Here is a 22,683-nt window from a genome sequence, read left to right on the forward strand (position 1 = left end):
TGTCAGAGGCAATGAGATTGGCACAGAATAGAGCACGGTTTAGGGCTGTTGTACATAGGGTCGCTATGAGTCGCAAACGACTCGATGGCACATAACAACAACAACAACTCTTTATTAAGTGCTTCATGCCTTCTTCACTTTTAACAAGCAAGGTTATAGCCTCAGAATATCACAGATAGTATAAAATGCAATGCATGTATATAATTGTATAAAATACAATGAATAAAACCCAATGTTTATGAATGATTGTATGCAAATAAATAAAACAAAACACTCTCTGTGTTTTTTAAAAAAAGAATTTCACAAGTTGTTGAGAAGTCTTCCTCCAATCTTGATGCTGCATTCTGCTTCATATAGTTCAGCTTCTTGATTTACTTGCCGAATACAAAGTACAGTGGGGGAAATTTATAACCCTAACATACACACTTTTAAATTTTAAACTATGCAATATCTTATGCAAAGTTGTTTGAATTACAGCTGCTTAATCTATGTACAAGTTTTGCATGAGCATAATTGTTTGGGATTCCATTTTTCTCAATTGTCTCTTTCAAGACTAAGGTGCGTCTGATACAGGCCATGGTCTTTGCTATCACTTGTTATGTATCAGAGAGTTGGACAATGACTAAGGATGATAGAAGGAGAATTGATGCCTTTGAGCAGTGGTGCTGGAAAAGAGTATCGAGGGTACCATGGACTGCTAGGAAAACAAGCAGATTCAACCTAGAAAGGGTCAAACCAGGCTGCTTCTTGGAGGCAAGGATTCTAAAGCTCCGTCTAACATACTTTGGACATGTTGCAAGGAGGGACCAGTCCTTGGAGAGGGACATCATGCTGGGTAGAGTGGAAGGACAGCGCAGAAGGGGAACGCCCCCTATGAGGTGGATTGATTCAGTGACTGGGGCAATTGGGATGGGTGTGTCAGAGAGAGTGGGATTGGCACAGGACAGAGCAGAGTTTGGGGCTGTTGTACCTAGGGTTGCTATGAGTCACAAGCGACTCAATGGCACATAACAACAACAACAACAAAAATGCCTTTAAATAGTCAATGAAAAACAAGTAAACATCTCTCTAGTGTTTTCTACTTTCAGCTAAGGTCCATCTGACACCAGCAATTATATGTCTTGTTCCAAAACCTCCTCTAAATTTAGCTTGAAGTTTTGTCAGTCATTTTTGTATAATCTTCAGCAAGATACTTGTGCGATATTGTTATGTAATTTAAGTATCCTGTGGGATTAAACTTTTTCTTTTTTTAATGAGCACAATTATGGATCTCTTTCAGTTGATTGGCCAGGTATCTCGCTTCAAAATCTCTTACTCTCTTGACATAGACAAATGTAAACTTTCAAGGCTGCGTCTGTTTGTTAAAACATCTCAATTGCTATTCTATCAATTTCTGGAATAGAATAACTTCTCTTTAATGATAATGTGTATTCCTTCTCATGTGTCATTCACGTGGACCTCACCTAATAGACCTATACAGGAATCAGATTGACTACATCTGTGGAAAGAATTGAGGGAGAACGTTTCAGCAGTCAAGTTAAGGCAGGGGCTGACTGTGGAACAGGTTGTCATATTGTCAATTACTTGTGTGCAAGTTCAAATTGAACATGAAGAGAAGTCCACTAGAACCAAAATGTAACCTTAAGTCCATTCCAAATGAATTTTAAAACCATCTCAAGAGTAGTTTTGATGCATTGAACATTAATGACCAAAGATCACATGGTTGTGTGATGTAATAAATGATATCATCCATGAAGAGAGCAAAAAGTCATTACAGAGACAAAAAAGGAAAAAAAAAAGACCAAAATAGATGTTAGGAGAGACTGTGAAATTTGTACTATAATGTAGAGGGGCCAAACAAAGGGAAGAAATGCTGAAGTGAAAAAATGTCAAAGGTAGTTCTAAACGACAAAATTAATTATTGTAACAAAATGTGCAAAGAATTGATGTTAGAATACTGAAAGGGAGGATCACACTCAGTATTTCTCAAACTGAAAGAACTGAAGAACAGGTTCAAGCCTTGCAATTTGGAAGAATTTTATGGACAAAATCTTGAATGACCCAGGAAGCATAAAAGAATATGGTGATTCAAATGCCTGAAAGAGAAAAGCATTAAAAGAAAAAGGAAGAAAAGTTACTGTAACAAAAAGAATTGGTGTACCCAGAACCATTTCAGGAAGTAGCATATGATCAAGAATAAAGAAGTTTAAGCTGAACTAAAGGCATTAACACAAAATAATGCCCAAGGAATTGATGGAATACAAATATGTTTTAACTGGCAAATCAAATGTGGCCTAAATTTGCTCACTAGCCTATGCCAAGATATTTTTGGAAGACAGTTCCTCAGACAACTGACTGAAAGAGAGCTGTATATTTGTTCACATTAAAAAAAAAAAAGGTAATCCCATGGAATGTGGAGATTAGCAAGTAATATCATTAATATCAGGAGCAAGTAAAATCTTGTCGAAGAATGTTACAAAACGGCTGGGACAATATATCAATAGGGAACTTCCAGAAATTAAGGCTGGGTTCTGAAGAGATTTCTGTGATGTCAGATAGATTTTTCCTGAAAGCAAAGAATAGCATAAAGATGCTTACTTGTGCTTTATCGAGCATGAAAGACACTTGACTATATAGATCAAACAAATTATGGCTCACATAAAGTAAAATGACAGTCTCAACACACTTAATTGTGTTTATATGACACTTATACAGACAGGAAGCAGTTGTCAAAACAGAACAAACAGAAACTGTGTAGTTAAAATTAGGAAAGATATGTGTCATTGTTCTCTATATCTATTCAATTTGTAAACTCAGCAAATAATTTGAGAATCTGGACTATATGAAGAAGAGACAGCAAGATTGAAAGAAGACTCATTTAATAACCTGTGTTTTGCAGATAAAACAACCTTTTTCAAAGAAAGACAATTTGAAGCAATTATGGAAGATCAAAGATTACAGCCTTTAACGGAGACTAAATTTTAACATCAAGAAATGAAAAATCCTCAGTAATGGACCAATAGGCAACATTGTGATAGATGGAGAAAAAAAATGAAGCTAAGGATTTCATTTTACTTGAAATCAACACCGTAATAGCAGCAGCCACGAAAGCAAAGGTCTTTCCTTCATTAGGTGAAAACTTTACTCCATCCACCTAATCCAGACAGACTCGACTTTAAGGACACAGCTCTTTTTCAGTTGTGTTTTGAATGCCTTCTAACTTGAGGGCTTCATATTCTGGTATTATATTAGACACTGTTTTCACTGCTATTCACAGGACTTTCAGTAGCCTATAATTTCAGAGGTAGATGACAAGTCTTCTGCCCTACATAGTCTATCTTTGGAAGCTCTATTAAAACTTATCCATCATGACTGACCTTGCTGATAATTGAGATACTATTGGCATAGCTCGAGTTTTACAGCAGCATGCAATCAAACACAGTGCAACAAGCTGAAAAATAAGTGGTAGGAGAAAGGAAGAAAAAGTGATAAATCAAGATGGAACAATGATGACTCTTAGGTTTTTGTTTTAAGGAACTGGGTAATCATTCACTGAGATGGGGAAGGTGAGTGTAGAATCAATTTAAGGAAGAAGATAATGATCTCTGTTTTTAACAGGCAGAATTTGTCAGACATTTAATCAGAGAGGTTTTGTAAAGAGCTAAATTGATGGGTCTGAGTTCTGAAAAGATGGCTTTTCAGGTCATTAAAATGGAAGAAGTCACTGAGTTCAGTCCTTGCACAGCAAGAAAAGGAGAGAGGTTCTAGGGTAAACTCAGAAATGTTACTATTTTGGGGTTGGATAGATGTTAAAATTTGAGGATGGAGCCCACAATCCAAAAGGACATCTAGAGTTTTAAAAGGAAAATAATCAGTAATTTGAATAATAGGAAGAAAGATTTTCTAGTTATTTAGAACTGATATTCCAGAGATGTCAAATTATGTAAGAGATTTATGATGTGGCCAGTGTATTTAGCAGACTTGTTGGTAGCTTTTAAAGATTTGTAGCCACTTAGGTCTCACTATAGAGGGTTGAGGAATAAATATCAAGAGAAGGAAGGTCAGTAAGGCTCTTGAAAATATTTAGCTGTATATGGAGAGAAATAGATCTATAATTGTAGTGGAAAATGAGAATCTATTGAAAGTTTTCTCAAGATTGGAGAAATGCAAATAGGAAACAGACAATAGAGAGAAGTTAAAGAAGAAAAAAAGAGAAAAGGGAGTTGAGAAATTAAAGGTTTCTGAAATGCATAAGAGATAAGATCCAGGACAAAGAAGATTGGTCTTAAATAGGAGTTAGCATCTCATTTTAAGCAAGAAGAAAGGAAAATTAGATAACTAAGATATGCAAGTAGGTGGTAAAATTCGGAAAGGTCCCCTGAACAAGCTTCTTTTTCCTCTGTAAGATGAAATAGAACTGGAGAATGTATAAAATATCCATTTTAGAAAATGAGACAGAAAGAGCGGTATCAGTGCTAAAGTTGTTGTTATGTGCCAATGAATTCACTGTCTCAGACACACCTGATCCCATTGCCACAGTCACTGTGTCACTCCATCTCATCCAGAATCATCTTCATCTGCACTATCTATCCTTCCAAGCATCATATCCTTCTCTAAGGACTGGTCTTTCCTGGTAAAATTTCCAAAGTAGGTGACACAGAGCATCAAAATCCTTGCCTCCAAGGAGCAAAGTAGTTTTAACTTCTCCAGGACAGACCTCTTTGTTCTCTTGGCTGTCATGGTATGTTCAGTACTCTTCTCTAGCATCACAACTTACAGGCATCAGTTATTCGTCTGTCATTCTAATAAATTTTCCAGCTCTCAGATGTATATCAAGCAATTAGGAAGACCATAGCCTGGATCAGGCACACCTTAGTCTCTAAACTAACACCATTGCTCTTTAGCACTCTGGAGATATCTTTGACATCAGATTTTCCCAATGCAACTCATCTTTTGATGTCCTGACTGATGGTGCCACTTGATAAGGTTAGAGACTAGAAATTAAGATATTTCAGTCCTCCCATATGCACCTATTGTTCTTCTTAAGTATAAAACAGATCTATCTCCTAGATAGATCTAGGAGGGATTGTATACCGTGGTTGCAAGAATGGGCTTAAGGTAATTGTGAGAACTGCATAGTTTTCGGCAGTGTTGGTAAGGAGTTGCACTGCCAATTCATTGGCACACCATTTAAATCCTCCAATGCGCTGTGGAAGAAGTATGCACAGTTTCCTCCCATGTGATTTACTGCCTCTGAGAATCTGCTGGAAGGTCAGCTCAGGTTTTGATTCTATGGTGCATAATATTGTTTTGTTTTACATGAGTGCATTCTGAGTTAGAACCAAGATCTCCATGAGCCAGTTTCAATTTGATGGCTACTTACATAAAAAACAGATCAAATTCGTATGCAGAAAAAGAGTTTACTATTTTACATGCTGCAGAGTTAATTAAGAATAGATAAAAATCCAGTTATAACCATAATCGTTGGTCTATATTTAATTATTTGCTGCATATTGTACTGTCTTGGCATATCAAGGAATTCTTGGATATCTTGGGCATAATGTCTCTGAAATCAACCACAGAAGCCACACATTTTCCACCAGTTTGTTCCTTAAGTTGATATTTTTAATTAATTTTATAATATCAGACTGTTAATTAGTTGTTAAATTACACACAGATCAACTACTTAAGAACTCAAGATGAATTGATCTCATGATGATTCTAAGATGACTGTAATACCAAACATTTCCCCCAATAAATTATTTAATACGTTATTATTTATAATTTATGCTCACCCCATCCTCAATATGGAAGTTTTATGTTTATAGTGGAGAATTTGTAAATAAAAGAAAATAAAGAGAAAAAAATTAAAATGATCTCAAAGCTTGATTAGAATTGCTTCTAGTAAATTTTCTATATATACATACACACTTTGAAAAATGGATTCTGTTATGTCATAAATACTGATTTATGTTTTTTGTATCTTGACTTTGTTATTAAAATTGCTCTTTAAAATTTATTTCTACTGGTAACATTGGAAAACACACAAAATACATACACATTAGTTAGTGTTTTATACATTAAACAGTGTTTTGTTTTGAACATCCAGGTTACTAAATTTGTATTTTTATATTGATTTAAGGTGAATACCTCTCCACGAGCAAACAGTACACATCTCTGATTCTTACCTTATCTGTTTAACTGCTCCGAGTTTCCACTAATACGGCAGCTTCCTGCTTACATGATAAATGGGATTGAATATTTTGGGTTTATATTAAAGCATTTTGGGATGGAAAATATATCTTAAATCTAAATAATTCCCTTTAGGAAGCTAATGTTCACTAACTTTTGATAAAAATGCTATTTTAAATTTCTGTTAACATCTGAGATATAAAAATTTGACATATAATACAGATGCCTCTTCTGGTAAGTGTGAAACAAGTTTAATCTATCATGTTATTCAAAGAATGAACACTTTATGTAATACATTGTATCTTCTCACCTTTCATGAATAATTTGAATATTGCTATTCTGTGGCTTCTCTAATAAAAGTATATAAAATTTCCATTTAAAATAAATACAAGCAAAGTAAATATAAACAATTCTAGACATTATGCATGTAGTGAGTTATGCAGCACTTGTTGTTGTTGTATGCTGTCAAGTCGAGTATGACTCATAGAGACCCAATAAACGACAGATCTGAACCATGTCCTATCCTGTGCATCTTCACACTTCCTGACACACTAGAGTCCATTGCAGCAGTAAACGTGTCAATCCACCTGTTCAAGAGGTTTCCTCTCCTTCACTAACCCTCTACTCTTCCAAGCATCATATCCCTCTCCAAGGAAAAGCACTTTCTGGCAATGCATCTGAATTATATGAGGTGAAGCCTCATCATCTTTGTCTCCAAGACCACTCTGGATGCAACTTTCTAAGGCATATTTGTTCTTTTGGTTGTCCATGGGATATTCAGTACTCTTCTCCAATACCACAGCTCAAAGGCACCAATTATTCTTCTCTCATCCTTATTCATTGTCCAGCTCTTAGATGCATGACAAATGATTGAAAAGACCATGGTCTGAATCATACACACCTTAGTCCTCAAACTAACATCCTTGCTACTCAATAATTTGGAGAGGTCCATAACTTCAGACTTTCCCAGTGCAGTGCATCTCCTTATTTTCTGACAGGTTGCACCAAACGTTTAATTGTGGATCCAAGTAAGATGAAGTTGTTAACAGTTTCAATATCTTCTCTATCTGTTATGATATTGCCTATTGGTCTAGTGGTAAGAATCTATTTTCTTGACACTGAGGTGCAATCCATACTGAAGGATGCATTCCTTAGATCTTTTGCAACAAGTACATCAAGTCCTCTTAACTTGGGGCAAGTAAGATTATGGCATCTGGATCAAACAGTTTATCAGATTCTCCCTCTGATACTGATGCCACATTTCACTTCACAGAGTCCAGCTTCTTGAATAATTTACTCAGCATACACATTGAAAACTATAAAAAAAGACAATAACCCTTATGCACTCACTTCTTAATTTGAAATCATGCTGTGTTCCCCAGCTCTGTTCATACAACAGCCTCCTGGTTCAATTACAGGTTTTGTATGAGTGCGGTTAAGTGCTTTGGGAATCCCATTCATTTCTCAGTATCAACCCAACTTGTTATGTTCCACTCAGTCAAATGCTTTTGCATAACAATAAAGTACAAATAGACATTCTTCTGTTATTCTTTACTTTTAGCCAGATACTTCCTACATTTTTTTAATAATATAACATATTGCTTTATTGATAAAGTTACCATAAATTTGACACAGTTATCCATGAAAGCCACCCTTAATGTAGCTTAAAATGTTATTTAACAAAATTGAATTAACCTGCATGAAGTTTTTTTTTTATACTTCCTAAATTGATATCCCTAGTGTCATGACCTCTTCTAAATCCTGCTTGAACTTCTGGCAGTGCCCTATTTATATACTGTTACCCATAAGGGTTACCCATGGTAGAAAGGTTTTAGTAGAGCTCCCAAATTAAGACAGACTAGGAAGCAAGATTCATATCTTAAATAATGGGCTGTTGAAAACCCGATGAACACTAGAGGAATGTGGATAGTTATAGTAGTGTAGCAGTAGCACACAAATTGGAAATCAGTTGTAATGACCAAAAGCAATGACACGTTGTTTAATAAATGGAATATCGAATAAACATAGCTTGAATGTTGGAAATATGGAAATTGCTAAAGATTAAGAGGAATGAGTCAACATCGACATACTAGGCAATAGTGAGATGAGATGGACCAGCTCGGGTCACTTTGAATCAGATAATTATATGGAATACTATGCTGGGATTTCTATTTTCCTCAAGGCGAGCCAAAATTTTTTGTGATCCACACAGTCATATGCCTTTCCATAGTCAATGAAGCACAGATAGACTTTCCTCTGGTATTCTTTGCTTTCTGCCAAAATCCCATGGACATTGGCAATAATGTCTCTAGTGAACGTCTTCTAAACCCAGCTTGTATGTCTGGCAGTTCTCTGCCAATGTGCCAGTTTTGTTCTGAACAAATCTTCAGCGGGATTTTGCAAGTGTATGGTTGTTGTTGTTGTTCTTATGTACCGTCGAGTCGTTTGCGACTCATAGCGACCCTATGTACAACAGCCCTAAACCGTGCTCTATCCTGTGCCAATCGCATTGCCTCTGACACACCTATCCTGATTACCCCAGTCACTGAATCGATCCACCTCATGGAGGGTCTTCCCCTCCTGCGCTGTCCCTCTACTCTGCCCAGCATGATGTCCCTCTCTAAAGACCTGTCTCTCCTTACAACATGTCCAAAGTATGTCAGGCAAAGCCCCAGAATCCTTGCCTCCAAGGAGCAGCCTGGTTTAATCCTCTCTAGGAGGAATCTGTTTGTTTTCTTGGCAGTCCATGGTACATTCAATATTCTTCTCCAGTACCACAGCTCAAAGGCGTCAATTCTCCTTCTATCCTCCCTAGTCATTGTCCAACTCTCTGATGCATAATAAATGATTGCAAAAACCATGACCTGTATCAGGTGCACCTTAGTCTCCAGAGAGACATTGTTGCTCTTGAGCACTTTACAGAGTCCCTAACAGCAGACTTTCCCATTGCAATACGTTTTCTGATTTCCTGGCTGCTGGTGCCAAGAGTGTTGGCCGTGGAGCCGAGCAAAGTGAAGCTGTGAACAATCTCAATCTCTTCGCCATCCATCCTGATGCTACCGATTGGTCCAGTGGTGAGAATCTTTGTCTTCTTGACATTGAGTTTCAGTCCATACTGAAGGCTGCAGTCCTTGACCCTCTGCAGCAAGTGCATGAGGTCCTCCTCAGTTTCAGTGAGCAAGGTTGTGTCATCTGCATTCACACTCTATTGGGTCACTTTTTTTAAAATGGGAATAAATAAGGATATCTTCCGATCAGTTGTTCTCTATATTTCTTGACACAGCCTGGTGGGGACATACAGGGCAGCATCTGATTGTTGAAATAAGTCAGTTGATTCCATCAATTCCTGGAGCTTTATTTTTTGCCAAGTTCTTCAGAGCAGCCTGTACTTTCTCTTTTATCACCATTGCCTCTTGATCATATGTTGTTTCCTGAAATTCCTCTGTGTGCTCTTTTGTACAGTAACTGTATACTCCTTCCAAGCCTATACTTGGACCCAGAAGCAGTCCTCAGAACAGAGCAGGGAAATACTGCATGGTTCAAAATCTGGAGAGGAGTGCATCAGGAATGCATTCTATTTCTATACCCTTTCAATCTATATGTGAAACAGATCATTCAGGAGGCTGGTCTTTATGAAGAGGTTTAAAGGAAGAGTCATCAACAATTTCTGTTATGCAGATGACACAAACTTATTTGTTAAAACTGAGGAGGACCTGAATCACTTGCTGCCGAAGGTAAAAGATGGTAGTCTTCAATATGGATTGAAACTCAACATGAAGAAGACAAAGATTCTTACCACTGGGCCAATTGACAGCACCATGATAGGTGGAGAAGAGATTGAGGTTGTTAATTATAGCTTGCTCAGCCCCACAATCAACACTCTTAACACCAGTAGTCAGGAAATCAAAAGACAAATTGCATTGGGAAAATTTGCTGTCAGGAACCACTCCAGAGTACTGAAAAGCAAAGATGTCAGTCTAGAAATGAAGATATGCCTGATATAGGCTATTGTCTTTGCAGTTATTTGCTATATATCAGAGAGCTGGACAGTGATTAAGGATGACAAAGAATCAATGTCTTCGAGTTATGGTGCTGGAGCAGAGTCTTGAACATACTGTCAAGACTGCCAAGAAAGCAAATAGGTCTTTCTTAGAGAGGATAAAGCCAAGTTTCTCCTTGGAGGCTAGTATTTTGAAGCTCTATCTCACATACTTTGGGCATGTGGCCAGGAGGGACCAGTTTTTGGAGAAGGACTTCATGCTTGGATAAGTGGAGGGATAGTACAGGAGAGGAAGACCCTATATGAGTTGGATTGATAAAGTGACTGGAACAACGGGGGTTGGTGTGTCAGAATCAGTGGGACTGGCTCAGGATAGGGCACGCTTCAGAGCTGCTGTACACACAGGATCCTATGGGTCACAGGCAACTCAATGGCACCTAACAACAACAACAACAACAACAACATCATCATCATACTATACTGGGAATAAAAAACAGAAGAAAGGTGTTGCGTTCATAGTGAAAGTCATTTTCAAGGAACTACAATACAATGTCATTTTCCTGAAATACAATGTTGTGAGTGAATTGCTATTATCCATATACTTGCAGGGAAGACCTACTAACATGACTATTATTCAAATGCAGCACTACATCACTGTAAATTTGTAAGTCATACTCATTCTTAAAGAACTCTATGGCAGAAGATAATATGGTGGAATACTATGGACTTCTTTGCAATTTCACGCTCCCCTGTCTGCTGATTTGATAATGACTCTGCATTGTAAAAGTTAAATATTTTATAGTGCAATTTTGAAAATTCTTGTTAATGTACTTTTAAGTAGAAATGTAAAGAAAATTTAAAAATAAAAAGATATGATAATCTCTTTTCCTTGTTACATTCCCCCAAAGATCTATATTCTTTTGTCACTGAACATCAAAGCATTGTATTTTGGGGCAGTTAAAAGAGTACTCAGGGCTTGTTGTTAGGTGCTGTGTAGTTGAGTATGACTCATAAACACCCTATGAACAGCTAAACTAAAACTTGCCATTATCCTGTGCCATCCCCACTATCTGTGAAACGCTCAAGCCTAATGCTGAACTCACATGTCAGTCTGTCTAATGGGACTCCCCATGCATTTCCAAGCATGATGTCTCTTTTCAAGGAATAGCCTCACTTAGCCACATGTCCAAAGTATGAAAGAGGAAACTTTATTATACTTGCCTTCAAGAAACACTGTCTTTGCACCCTTTCTAGAACACATTTGATTTTTCTTTTGTCATTTCACATGACATTCAGTACTTTTCTCCAGCACCACAACTCAAAAGAATCAATTCTTCTTCTGTCATTCTTATCCATCGTTTAACTCTCTGATGCATACCAGTTTATTGAGAAGACCATGACCTGAATCAGGTGCACCTTAGTCTTCAAACTGGCATCATTGCTTCTTCAAATTTTAGAGAAGTCCCTGACAGCAGACTTGCCCAATGCATTACATCTCCTGATTTCCTGACTGCTGGGACCAAGGGTATTTGTTGTTGATTCAAACAGATTAAATCATTGACAGTGTCAATCTTTTTTCCATCTATCATAATGTTGACTATTGGGCCTGTGGTAAGGATATTTGTCTTCTTGATTGAGACTGTAATCCTTGACTTTGTGCAGCAAGCATTTCGTATCATCCTCACTTTCAGCAAGCAAAGTTGTGTCATCGGCATAACACAGGTTGTTGATGAGTCTTCCTCCATTTCTGATGCTACACTCTTCTTCATAGAGTTCAGCTTTCCCAATTATTTGCTCAGCATACAAATGGAATAAATATGGGGAAAGGATGCAACCCTCACGCTTACCTTTCTTGATTTTAAACCAAGCAGTGTTATCTTGCTTTGTTCACACACTCGCTTGTTGGTCTAGTTATATATTCCATAAGAGGACAATTCAGTGTTCTGGTATTCCCATTCTTCTTAATGTGAGCTGTAATTTGTTATGATCCATGAAGTCAAATGCCTTTTCATAATCAATAAAACACAGATAGACTTTCTTTTGATATTCTCTGATTTCAGCCAGGACCCATCTGACATCAACTGTGACATCCCTGGTACTGTGACCTCTTCTAAAACCAGCTTGTAGTTCTTGTAGCTCCCTGTCAAGGTACTGTTCTGTTTTTTAATGATCTTCAACAATATTTTGCTTGCATGGGATATTAATGATATTGTTGGATAATTTCTATATTCTGTTGGGTCACCTTTCTTGGGAATGGGGACAAATATGAATCTCTTCCAGTCAGTTGGCCAGGGAGCTCTCCTCCAAATTTCCTGGCATAAACTGGTGAGCACCTTCGGGCTACATCTGGTATTTCAAACATGTCAGTTGGTAGTTCGTAGATTCCTTGGGCCTTATTTTTTGCCAATGCCTTTAGTACTGCTTGAACCTCATCTTTCATCACCACTGGCTCCTTTTTGTAGGGTACTTCCTGAAATTTTTCCATGTCAACTAACTCTTTTTGGTACAGCAATTCTGTGTATTCCTTCCATCTTCTTTTGATGGTTCCTGGATCATTTAAGATTGTGTTCACATCATCTCTCAGTATTGTAAATTTGAGGCTTGAATTTGTTTTTCAGCTTGAGAAATGCAGAGCATGTTCTTTCCTTTTTATTTCCTGACTCCAGCTATTTGCACATTTCATTATAATATTTGCTTTATCCTTTCAAGCTTCCCTTTGAAATTTTTTGTTCATTTCTTTTACTTAGACATCTCTTCCTATTGTTATAGCTTCTTGATGCTCTAATGCAATTATTATAGTCATTTTGATTTTTATTCTTTTTCTTTTGTTGTTATGATCTTTTGCTCTCTTAATGGATGATATCTTTGATATTGTTGCACAGCTCTTCTGGGCTTCGATTATTGGTGTTCAGTGCCTCAAATCTGTTCTTGAGACGATTCTTAAATTCAACTGGGATAAATTTAAGGTCATATTTTGGCTCCTATGGAGTAGTTTTCATTCTATTCAGCTTCAACTTAAACTTGCACATGAGTAATTGATGGTATTTTCTACAGTTGGCACCTGGTCTGGTTTTGACTGCAGATACTGCACTTCTCCAAAGATTATTTCCACATATACAGTCAGTCTGATGATGTGCTGTCCATCAGGTAAGGTCCATGTGTAAAGTCACCACTTGTGTTTTTTATAAAAGGTATTTGCTATGACTAAATCATTGAGAAAACAAAACTTGATCATTTGATCTCTGGCCTCATTTCTATTACTAAGTCTACACTTTGCTGCTGCTATTCTTTCCTTATTGTTTCCAACTTTGTGTTCTAGACCCCAATAATTATTAATGCATCTTGATCACATGTTTGGTCAATTTCACACTGCACAAGTTGTTAAAAACTCTCAATCTCCTCCTCTTTGATTCTGATGCATATATTTGAAGAATAGTCATGCTAATAGGTCTTTCTGGTGTGCATATGGACAGTATCCCATCACTTACAGTATTGTATTTCAGGATTTAACCTAGAAATTATCTTTCCAATTGTCAAAGCAACATCGTTCTTCCTCAGTTTTGCATTCTCCGCATAGTAGGCCCTGTGATTGCTTGATTTAAAGTGGCCCATGCTTGTCCATCTCAGTTCACTGATGTCTAGGATGTCCTCTTCATACACTCTATTTCATTTTTGGCAACTTCCCTTTTCCTTCATTCATACTTCACACATCCCATGTTCAAATTATTAATGGTTGTTTGAAGCTGTTTCTTCTCATTTTAGTGACTTCCTATTTGGACCCTAAGTCTAACACTATGACTAACCACGTTTCTCTCTGTCCATAGTTTTTGAAGGCCCGCTTTTTCAGAACTGGATGGCCAGTCCTTCGTCCTAGTCTGTCTTAATTCTAGGAGCTCAGCTGCAACCTCTTCACCCTGGATGACTCTTCTGGTACCTGAAACACTGGTGGCACAGATCTCACCATTAGAGTACCCCACACGCCAGACCAGTGCAGCTGACCGACAGACAATTGCTGTATCAATAGAAACAAGTAATAACACCCAAAACTATTCACATCTAAGATATTAAGTAATTGGCAACATACATTCCCCATGACTGAACTGACATATAGGTGTTACTATTCTCAAAGCAAATTGTAAAGACAACCAGGCACACAAATACCGTGGTATAGGATACCCTTTTCAGACCACAAATTAGTCCCATGTTGGTGTGGCAGGGTGGAGTCTTGAGTGGGGGTTTTGGCATAGACAGTGGTATAGAGTGATCTTTAGTGCTGGTTCTTAGCAAAGGCCCAAGGGCCATTATGTCTGAGGGCCTTAAGCCCTTGGCTCAGGGTTTGGAAAGGTATAATATGCACATTGAAGGCTTTACTTATTTTCTTATTTCAATTCCTATATTATTATGCTTTAGTTTGCTTGGCTCCATAGTCAACAGTCTTGGCACCAGCAGCCAGGAAATTAAAAGCCCATTGCCATGGGAAGGTCTGCTGTTAGGGACCTCTCCAAAGTGCTGAAGAGCAATGGTATCTCTTTGGAGACTAAGTTGCGTCTGATACAGGCCATGGTCTTCGCAATCACCTGTTATGCATCAGAGAGTTGGACAATGACCAAGGAGGATAGGAGAATTGATGCCTTTGAGCTGTGGTGCTGGAGAAAAGTATTGAGAATACCATGGACTGCTAGGAAAACAAATAGATTTGTCCTGGAAATTGTTAAACAGGGTGGCTCCTTGGAGGCAAGGATTCTGAGGCTCCGTCTAACATACTTTGGACATGTTGCGAGGAGAGACCGGTCCTTGGAGAGGGATATCATGCTTGGGAGGGTGGAGGGACAGCGCAGGAGAGGAAGACCCTCTATGAGGTGGATTGATTCAGTGACTGGGATAATTGGGTTGGAAGTGTCAGAGACAGTGCGATTGGCACAGGACAGAGTGGAGTTTAGGGCTGTTGTACATAGGGTCGCTATGAGTCGCAGGCGACTCGACGGCACATAACAACAACACATATTATTATTATTATTAATTATTATTTATTATTATTATTAACAACTTCAACACTACATTGAGAAGCTGTGGTTAAGTATACATGAATAGTGTTTAGAGAAGGGAGAAAATTAAGATTTAATGTAAGGGAACTGATCCCAAACTTGAAGCAGAACTGAGTTAGATTTATGGAAGTTCTTGAGCTTTTGGTCAGTGTGTTTCCCTAAAGTTGCTGCTTCTAGCCCCTCGCTCTCCCACAAATCTCACTTCACACTCTTGCTTATCTATATCCTTGTCCTCTTAGACCTTCTACTTTTTGCCTTTGTCATTTCTTTCTCTTCCTTATTCACCCTTTTCCAAAAGACACATTTAGTGTTTTTCTTGAGAGGAATTGTTTTACCTCTCTAGTTCTTTCATTTTCCTAATTAAACCTTTATTCATGTTTCTAAATTCATCAGAACAGTCTTGACATTAGCACTATATGAGAAGTCTTTCAGTGAGATGATTTACTTGCAGATTTAATACAGTCCAAAGGATAAATGACTTATTCAAGGTCATAAATGCTGGCAGAATTAGAAATTCTATTTCATTTCTTTGATCCATAATCCATTATTGCTGTTTTAAACTTAAGTAATAGTAAAGGTGAAATGACAGAATTTCTAATAATATTTAAAACATGCTTATGCAAAGTGAACTTGGTGGGGAGGGAGGAAATTGTGCAACAATGAATGAATGGAAATCCAAGTTCTCAGTAAACTTTAGTTACAATCTCAATAAAAAAATTTTTAAAATGAAACAAAAACATGCTTATGAACTTTAACCTCATGCACACCTTTCAGACTTAACAAGGCAGGATTTGAAGTTTCTGTAGTGGTAGAGGGAGGATGTCGAAATGGTGCCCAAGAACAGAGTTACAACCAAACTAGAAAGACTGTAGTTGCTTTACAAATCTGCAATGACACTCTCAGTGCTATTCTTTAATTTTTTAATGATATTTTTTTTCTTGTTGTGTACCGTCGAATTGGACCCTCCTTTTCCAGAGAAGCTTCTGGTGGATTCAAACAGTTAGCCTTCAGGATTACAGCACATCTTCTTGCCACTAGGCCACCAGAGCTCTCACAGCACTATTGTTTAAATTATGTAATTAAGCAACTTATAAAGCCAAATTAGTTTCAGTAAATTATAAGGTAATATTTATCAAATCATAGAGAAAATTTACAGTAGAACAAGTTATTATCCCATAGATAACAACAGAAAATTTGATAAAAAAAAACATTAGAGATAGTGGTTTGTGCAGAAAATCCCCTTAATACTTTATTATATGATTATAATAATACCCTTGTAATATATAAAAGCCAAATAATAGAGTCTACAGGCAGCTAACTTTATTCATTCCTTTGACAAAATAATTTTCTTATATTTTTTAATTAAGAAATAAATACTAATTTTTTTTAAATAAAATATTTTAGTTGTGATTTTAAGTGTTTGGTTTACAGAAGAGTTAGATTTTTCATTCATTCATTACATACTAAAATGTTTTAAATATATAATTATAAACTTTGCTACATTAAAGCAGGGAGCTCTAGTAGCCTAGTGGTAAGGAACTGTGCTGCAATACTGAAGACACATGGTTTGAATCTACCAGCTGCTCTGTGGGAGAAAGAGAGTCAGTCTCCTCCTGTGCAATTAAACTGCCTCTGAAAACCCACTAGACGGTCAGTTATGAGTTGAATCCAACACACCACCATTAAAATAAGATCCAAATGCAGAACATTAAAAGTCTCCCTTTTTTTCTTTGCACATTATCTCTAGGGATGACAATACACGATAGATCAATGTAATTGAACTTGGGATTAGTAAAGGATGGAGAATTTAGGGGTCACTGATGTGGTTCTATTGGGAGCTGCACTGTTAATTCAAAGGCTCAGCCCTTCCTGGCTGTTTAAATCCACTAGAGGTTCTAAGGAGAAAGATGGACAATTTCCTCCTATGTGATTTATGTCTTGAAATCCCAATGGAGCATAAGTTATGTCAGTTCTCACTCAACAGCAATGAGTTGAATTGAGTTTGTTGAGTTGATAGTTGTGTTTCTGATTACTGGCAGATATAAAAAGGGTCCCTATTTCTACTAATAATCAGAGGAGAGGTAAGAAGGACTAGGGGAATGATGTGGTTCCTGGGAAACACACTGTCAGAGAAGCTGCCACACTGTTTGGCAGGAACTGGGCCCATCATGCTCTTGGCCAGATCATTATTCTGGGAGGCTGCTCAGAAGAAACTATAGTGTGAGGTATTAAAACAAGTTCACATCCTGACAGATCTGTGTTGCTGACTGAGAATCCTGTTTTATTTATGTTTTCCTCTCTAAAGGGAGTTATTGAATCAATTCCAGCTTACTGTTATTCTTTGTGTGCAGAGTAGAACTGCTTCATGGAGTTTTGAAGACTGTGACTTTTATGAAACAAACTGCCAAGTCTGTCTTTAAAGGTGCCTCTGGGTGTGTTCAGTTAGCAGTTGAGTGACACACTATTTGTGCCACTCAGGGACTCCTGTATAAGAAATTTGGATTTATAAGAATAATTATTTTTTAAAAACATTATTTTATTGTCTTTCATTCATGTACAGTGTGTTTTACGTAATCTTTCATTTACATTTTGTTTTATGCAGTCACTCATGTTGTTATATGCTGTCAAGTGGCCTGTGACTCATAGAGAGCCTATGTACAACAGCTCTGAACTCTGCCCTATCCTGAGCCAGTTTCACTGACTCTGACACACCTAATCCCATTGCCCCAGTCTCTGTGCTGTCCCTCCACCTTTCTGAGCATGATGTCCTTCTCCAAGGGCTGGTCTCTCCTGGCCACATGCCCAAAAGATATCACTATCCTTTGTGTATTTCATACAACCAATCACTATTGATCTATGCCTGTTATCACCCCACCTCTTCAAGTCCACATTGAATCCTTCCCATTCCTTCACCACCACCCCCGTCCACCACTCAGCTTTGCTATCCCAGTGGTCCCCACCCTGACCATTTTTACTCCCTTTCCCACTTCCCTCTCTCCTTTTGGACACTCACATACATATGACTAGTAATCCTACAAATTTTACAATAATATTTCTCTGTAAAATTTGTCAGGAATAATTACTTCTAAAGGAAATCTACATATCTACAAGGGAGCGCTGGTAAGGAATTGCTCTGCCAACCTAAATATAGGTGGTTTGAATCCACCAGTTGCTTTGTGTAAGAGAAATGGGCAATCTTCTCCCACATGATTTACAGCCACTGAAAACTTGCAGGAGGATTAGCTATGAGCTGATTCTGACTTGATGGCAAATAACAACAGCTACAGCAACATATCTACAGATCGTGCCAAAGACTTGCTTCTAATTGGGGTATTCTAAAAAAATACTGACAAAATATGGAAATTTGTAATTTCTGTTCATCTCCTATAATATAGGATAATCAACTGATGGATTACTAACTTGCATTTACATTCAAAATTAGAGTAGGATTTTGGATCTCCAATTCCATATTTATGTGTTTGTCTTTTAAAAAAAGAATATTAATTTTTTTATTGGTTTGCTCACAAAGTTTGCATATGTTGTGTTTTACACTATCCTTCATTAGAAAAGTGTTTCATACAATCATTCTCATGCATTATGTTTTATAAAATTAATCACCATTGGACTTTGCCCATCATTACCCTATCTTTTCACCTGAATCCTTCCCATTTACTTCCCTCTCTCCTGCCACCAACCAAACTGTGCAACCCTATAGTTTCACCCCTACAAATATCCCACCACCTCCGCTCCACCCTGCCCCCTTCCGTGAGTTTCTATACATGTTTTACTAGTTATTCTCCTATTTTTACAATAATGGTCTTAGGTAGCATTTGTCCGTATGAGATTGCATTAGTTCAATCAACATAACTTATGCTGTTTTGATATGGCAGCTTTATACTCACTTCTTTCTATTGCAGTTCTCTTCATACTTGCAGTCTCATGCTTTCTGGGAAAAGCTAGCATGTTTCTTGTCTTGAGCCAGCTATTTGGTTTCATAATTTCATAATTAGTGCATCATCAGAAGTAAGTTACGGGAAATGACAGCATGCCAAACAATAAGACATATAAAACTTATATTAGTATAATAAAATAATTAATTTTAGAACAATTAAGGATGATTATGTAAAATAATTGCCATCCTATTTTAATAAGTTACTTAGTAAATGTTCCTAATTCTAAAAAGTTTCATAAATACAAATGAAAAATGTGACTGAAGTAAATTTTTAGATCACTCAAGAATAGGCTTAAAACACTTCTGAGAATATGGTGATAAAATTAAAAATAATTATTAATTGAGCTGAAAGACTAAGAGAACTAGACAAAATTTTCAAATAGTTCATAGAGAAGAAATAAAGAATTAACAATAGTATATTTTCCCTATAAACAACACAACTGAAAATGTTCATGTTGTACATTTAAGCCAAGAACAGTGAAATCTAACTGATGTCACTAGAATAATAAGCATTTATTTTTATATGTTACAAATTTAGGAAATGAGATAATTTAGGTAGGAATTAAGATGAAGTGTATTTTGATTTTTTTATTTTACCGGAAGACATTCTAAGAAAGCAAACAGTGTAAGTGAGATTGCTGGGGGGGTTATCCCTGTTAGAGAATAAATGGTTCTCAAGTACATTCTTCCTTGGTTCACTCTGAACATTTCTTGAAAACTTAGTGTGGATGAATTAGTTTTCTGTGGCTGCTGTAACCAATTATTACAAATGTGGTAGTTTAGAGTAATGTATATTTATTCACTTAATAGTTTCATAGGTAAGAAATTTTCAGTCTTAGCTAAAACCAAGGTGTTGACTCTGTATTTCTGTAGGTTCTTGGAATTATTTGTAGGATAAGTTAAGACATGGGGAAAGACTCTTATTCCTAGTATTTTCAGAAGGGAAAGTGGAGTTTTCTTAGAAAAAGAGGTATTATGCAAATCAGGAAGTTGGAAAAGCTGCTTTTCAAGATGGAGTCTTTTGAGTTAAGTGTCTGTCATAGCTTTGTCATTACGGGCATATGCTGTAGGCTTCTTTTTAATCACTGCTTCTCTGGAAGGCCAGGGTTTTTGTTTTGTTTTTTCCTTATGCATCTAATTTTGTCTAGTCATTAGATGATAATTAAACCAAGGACCATAGGTCAAATTCCAGTAGATAAACTAATGAATCAAATTTGGAAATCCTATCATTTTTGCCCATGATTGGTTTATAAACAACCTGATAGAAATACCATCTGACACAGCAGTTTCAGTACTGAGAATATACCCTAAAGAAACCCGAACTGCCACCCAAGCAGATATATGCACACTTATTGCAGCTTTGTTCACAGTAGCAAAGTGTTGGGAACAACCCAAGTGCCCATCAATAAATGAATGGATAGAGAAGCTGTGGTATATTCACACAATGGAATACTATGCTGCATTGAAAAACAAAGAACTAATGAAATATTACACAAAATGGGTGACCCTGGAGGACATTTTGCTGTGTGAAATATCTCGGTCACAAGGGACAAATACTGCATAGTGCCACTGTTGTAAAATGGGACTGACGTTGGAATTGGGAGAAACTAAGAAAAGAGAGGATAAATAATATATTCTGCATTGAAAGAGATGAGGGAGAGAACTGTTTAAAAGGAATATAGGGTTAGGTATTATTTGAATGATAAGATTCCAGAAAAACAAATGCACAGTAAAGTGGACTGTGGACTTGGGAGGGATTGTATAACAATGAAAGATTTGTTTTTCTTTTCAAAGAGAAAAATGAACAGGGTGGGTAAGGTGGGTAGGGAGGAAAGTATGCAACAATGAATAAATGGGAAAAATTAAATGGAAAGAATATGTTGTAAAAAATATATATGTTGAATTAAAAAATCATTAATAAAAAAGGGGGTAGAGTGTAGCTATTTTCTAATATCAAGCTGCTATTACCAAGGATGAGCTCTGGTGGTATATCCATAGAGGGTTGAGCTGTTAACCCAAAGGCAGCTCCTCACGTGTGGTTCAAATCTGTCTGATGGACAATCTCCCAATGAGTCAGTTCCCACTCAGTGGCAGTGGGAGTTGAGTTGAGATAGCCAATTACATTTTGTAGAACTGCTGGCTCTAATTTGAGTCTGTCAGCCAACTGGTGTTGGTTTGCTTGTTTGTTTAATAAGACAATTTGGCTAATTTTGAATTGTGTTATTCTCAGAGTTCTTCAACTCCACGTACCAAGAGCCTGAGGACATAGACTTTTTCATTATATCAAGTAGCCAAAAATAGGAGGGGGGGAAATCTGCAAGAATGGAGTGTAGGTGGCGCAGTAGATAATAAGTGCTCGGATATTAACTGAAAGTCCAGTGTTTTGAACACACTAGCTGTTTCTTGGGAGAAAAGTGTGACAATCCACTTCTGCAAAGACTTACAGTGTTGGAAATTTACAGTCATGGACAGTTCTACCTAAACAAGATTGCGATGACATGACAATAGTGAGTTTTGGAGGTTCTTTGAGCAGAAAAGCCAGCAACTCTGGTGGCTTTGTGGTAAAGAAATGTGCTTCCCGCCCAAAGGCACCAGGTGTGATGCTGGAGGAGGATGGACAATCTCCTCCCGTGCAATTAAAGTGCCTCTGAAAATCCGCTGGAGGGTCAACTATGCTCCAAATCAGCGGTACACAACAATAACCACCAAAGGCACCAGGTGCGAATACACCAGCTCTTCCATGGGAAACAAATGGGTTTTCTCCTTCTGTGCTTGTTGTGGGCTCTGAAAACATTCTGGAGGGTAAGCTGAGAGTCAGTGCCAACTTAATACTGCATAACAACAACAACATGAGTATAAATGCTGCTTGAATTAATAATTTCAATTGAATAATTTTTTGAAAGTCAACTATTTGTGAAATACTGTATTGATGAGATGAATATAAAAACTTTATCAGTTTTGCAACAAATGTTTGTCCTTCTCTCTTAGATAATGATGTTGAAAATGATCTTCAATCAGACCTCAGTTGAGCACTGCAAAAGTCTGACGGAAAAGCACAAAGAGTGCAACTTCTTCTTAATAGCTGTTCGCTTGGCTTCACTGAACCAGATCTTGGATCCCTGGGTTTATCTGCTGCTAAGAAAGATCCTTCTTCGGAAGTTCTGCCAGGTAGCAAATGCTGTCTCCAGCTGCTCTAATGAAGGACAGAAAGGGCAACCTATCTCATTATCCAATGAAATAATAGGTACAGGAGCATGAAAGAGAATATTTAATCAACTTGAGTGTTCACAGTTTTTGGCAACAAATAATCCTAAATCTTACTGTGAATTTAGGCATCTCTGGCATGCCACTGTTTATGCATCCAAGTGAAATATTTGATAAAAGGCTAACTGATCTCAGAAACATAGATGATCCACTATGTGCCAAAATTATCGAACACAAACAAAAGAAAATATATTAATAATACTCTAGTGTCTGAGTCTCTTCCACTTGTC

General features: G+C 37.2%; 1 protein-coding gene across 1 annotated transcript in view; it reads left to right on the forward strand.

Moving 5' to 3' along the window:
* PTGER3 (prostaglandin E receptor 3 (subtype EP3)) overlaps positions 1–22,447 on the forward strand; it is a 66,208-nt gene extending 43,761 nt beyond the window's left edge. Inside the window, exon 3 of the mRNA XM_006896783.1 lies at positions 22,178–22,447. Within this exon, the coding sequence (XP_006896845.1) occupies positions 22,178–22,447 (270 nt within the window). The remainder of the gene's footprint in view (positions 1–22,177) is intronic.
* Positions 22,448–22,683: the final 236 nt, after the last annotated feature.

This window comes from Elephantulus edwardii, unplaced genomic scaffold (genome assembly GCF_000299155.1).
Source record: "Elephantulus edwardii isolate Elephantulus edwardi_28Jun2011 unplaced genomic scaffold, EleEdw1.0 scaffold00190, whole genome shotgun sequence".
NCBI classification, from domain to species: domain Eukaryota; kingdom Metazoa; phylum Chordata; class Mammalia; order Macroscelidea; family Macroscelididae; genus Elephantulus; species Elephantulus edwardii.